At 36.9% G+C, this 1724-nt stretch overlaps 1 protein-coding gene across 6 annotated transcripts in view; it reads left to right on the top strand.

The window, feature by feature from the left end:
- Positions 1 to 1724, top strand: part of kcc (solute carrier family 12 member kcc) — a 40532-nt gene that overhangs the window by 31467 nt on the left and 7341 nt on the right. For 5 of the 6 annotated variants that reach the window (XM_018035075.2, XM_018035079.2, XM_026818776.1 and 2 more), the window contains 2 exons: positions 67 to 174; positions 684 to 737. In XM_018035075.2, the coding sequence (XP_017890564.1) occupies positions 67 to 174; positions 684 to 737 (162 nt within the window). The remainder of the gene's footprint in view (positions 1 to 66; positions 175 to 683; positions 738 to 1724) is intronic. The other variant, XM_018035077.2, reaches the window with a different exon arrangement.

Genomic DNA, 1724 nt, shown 5'->3' with positions numbered 1-1724 from the left:
AATCAAATTAAGGAATGAAATGGTAAATGAAAAAATAATTATCATTTGAACACTTATTGTTTATAGATGGATTCCGATATATCCGCTTACACGTACGAGAGGACCCTGATGATGGAGCAGAGGAATCAGATGCTGAGGGAGCTGCGGCTGAACAAGAAGGAGTCCCTCGGAGTGGTAAGTGAAGAGAATAATTATATCAGACATGAATACTACAAGTTCTACCTATACATACGTGTTACCAAACTAATAGTGCAACTTGCTGAAAGGAAAAATTATTCTTTGAAAAAACTGAAGGCATCGAGCTACAAAAAACAAAAACTGCTCTGGAAGCAATTAAAATATTATTTCTTTGAAATAATAATAATAATAGTAATTGTTTGACGTCTGACTTCGATCTGATTTTCCAATTTCTACGAAAATCCAACTGCTTATAAGGGATGGCTAGATAGAAATATTTTAATATAAACGTTCGTATAATAATTACACATTATGTAAGAGTTTTTGCGCTAATGCAATATATACATTGATTAATAAGAAAGTTTCACGTGAATTCTTCGAGTTGCACCATCGGTCTGATAACACCCTGTGTATGCATACATACAATAGTACGTAAAAGAAAACCTTGTACAGCTACGATTACTGATCGGTATGTGTCTGTTTGTTGCGTGCTCGTCACGGATAAGGTGGACTTGACATTGGACTTCAACGAGGTACCCGCTGAAGAAAATTTACCTCTGGTTTGTCAGACAATCCCCGGAGTCTGTTCGATCCCCTCCTCTATGTGTTTCCGTCTACTGCGAATGAGAATCCGCGTTTATCCCGGGTCTCTCGTAACCAGAAAACAAATTGCATCTCGTTCTTTTTTTTCCTGACCGATGACCCATTCGCATTGACTCACACACCCATCGAGAGTTAACTTCGAGTTAACCCACTCCCGTTATCGAGAAACTGAACTCTCAGCGGTGACGTTGAGAATCGTCGCTCCAGAACACTCACGATTCCTCGACGGCTCATAGATTCGAACCTCCTGCCTGTTTATCTCTGTCTCTACCACTGATTTGCTACATTTTGATTTTCGATCCATCCACCGGTTTGCTTTCATGCATCTCATAATACTTTCATCCAGTTGAATTGCAATTACCTCGCGTTCTTTTCTTACTATTTGCCTAAGGCACTTTAAGGATGTATTGGCTATACAGTCAATCCCAAAAGTTTATGTACCTAAGAAAAACGCATTTTCTATAATTAAAAAGAAATCAGACGTCGGAAGAATAATGCTAATAATAAATAGCTACGTGCTAAAAAGTATAGAAGGAAATATCCAATTAAGTATTGACGCTGACGAAAATTTCTTTTTCTCAAAATTGCGAAAAATGCTTCAAATAAAAGTTGTTTTCCTTCTAACTTCGATATTTAACGAGTTACGTATCATTATATGGCATTTTATTGATGTTGACAAAATCCGACCATTCCACCGTCGAAACGGCGAACTTTTGGCAAAAAATTTCGTTTTTCCTCAATAACTCCTAAACCGTTGGTCCTACGGGAAAATTGCATACAACCTTTCTTGTAGAGGACGACGAGATCTACAATTTCCATGTAAAAATTTTTCGCTAGCATTAATATTTAAAGAGTTATGGACGAAAAACGAAAAAACAGTTTTTCGCAAATTACTCGTAAACTATTGAAGCTAGCGGAAAATTTTTATATGGAAATTGTAGATC

Source organism: Ceratina calcarata, unplaced genomic scaffold (genome assembly GCF_001652005.2).
Source record: "Ceratina calcarata isolate Rehan_Ccalc_2016 unplaced genomic scaffold, ASM165200v1 scaffold86.2, whole genome shotgun sequence".
Taxonomy (NCBI): domain Eukaryota; kingdom Metazoa; phylum Arthropoda; class Insecta; order Hymenoptera; family Apidae; genus Ceratina; species Ceratina calcarata.
The sequence above is the reverse complement of the archived record's forward strand: the minus strand, read 5'-3'. Positions and strand labels throughout refer to the sequence as shown.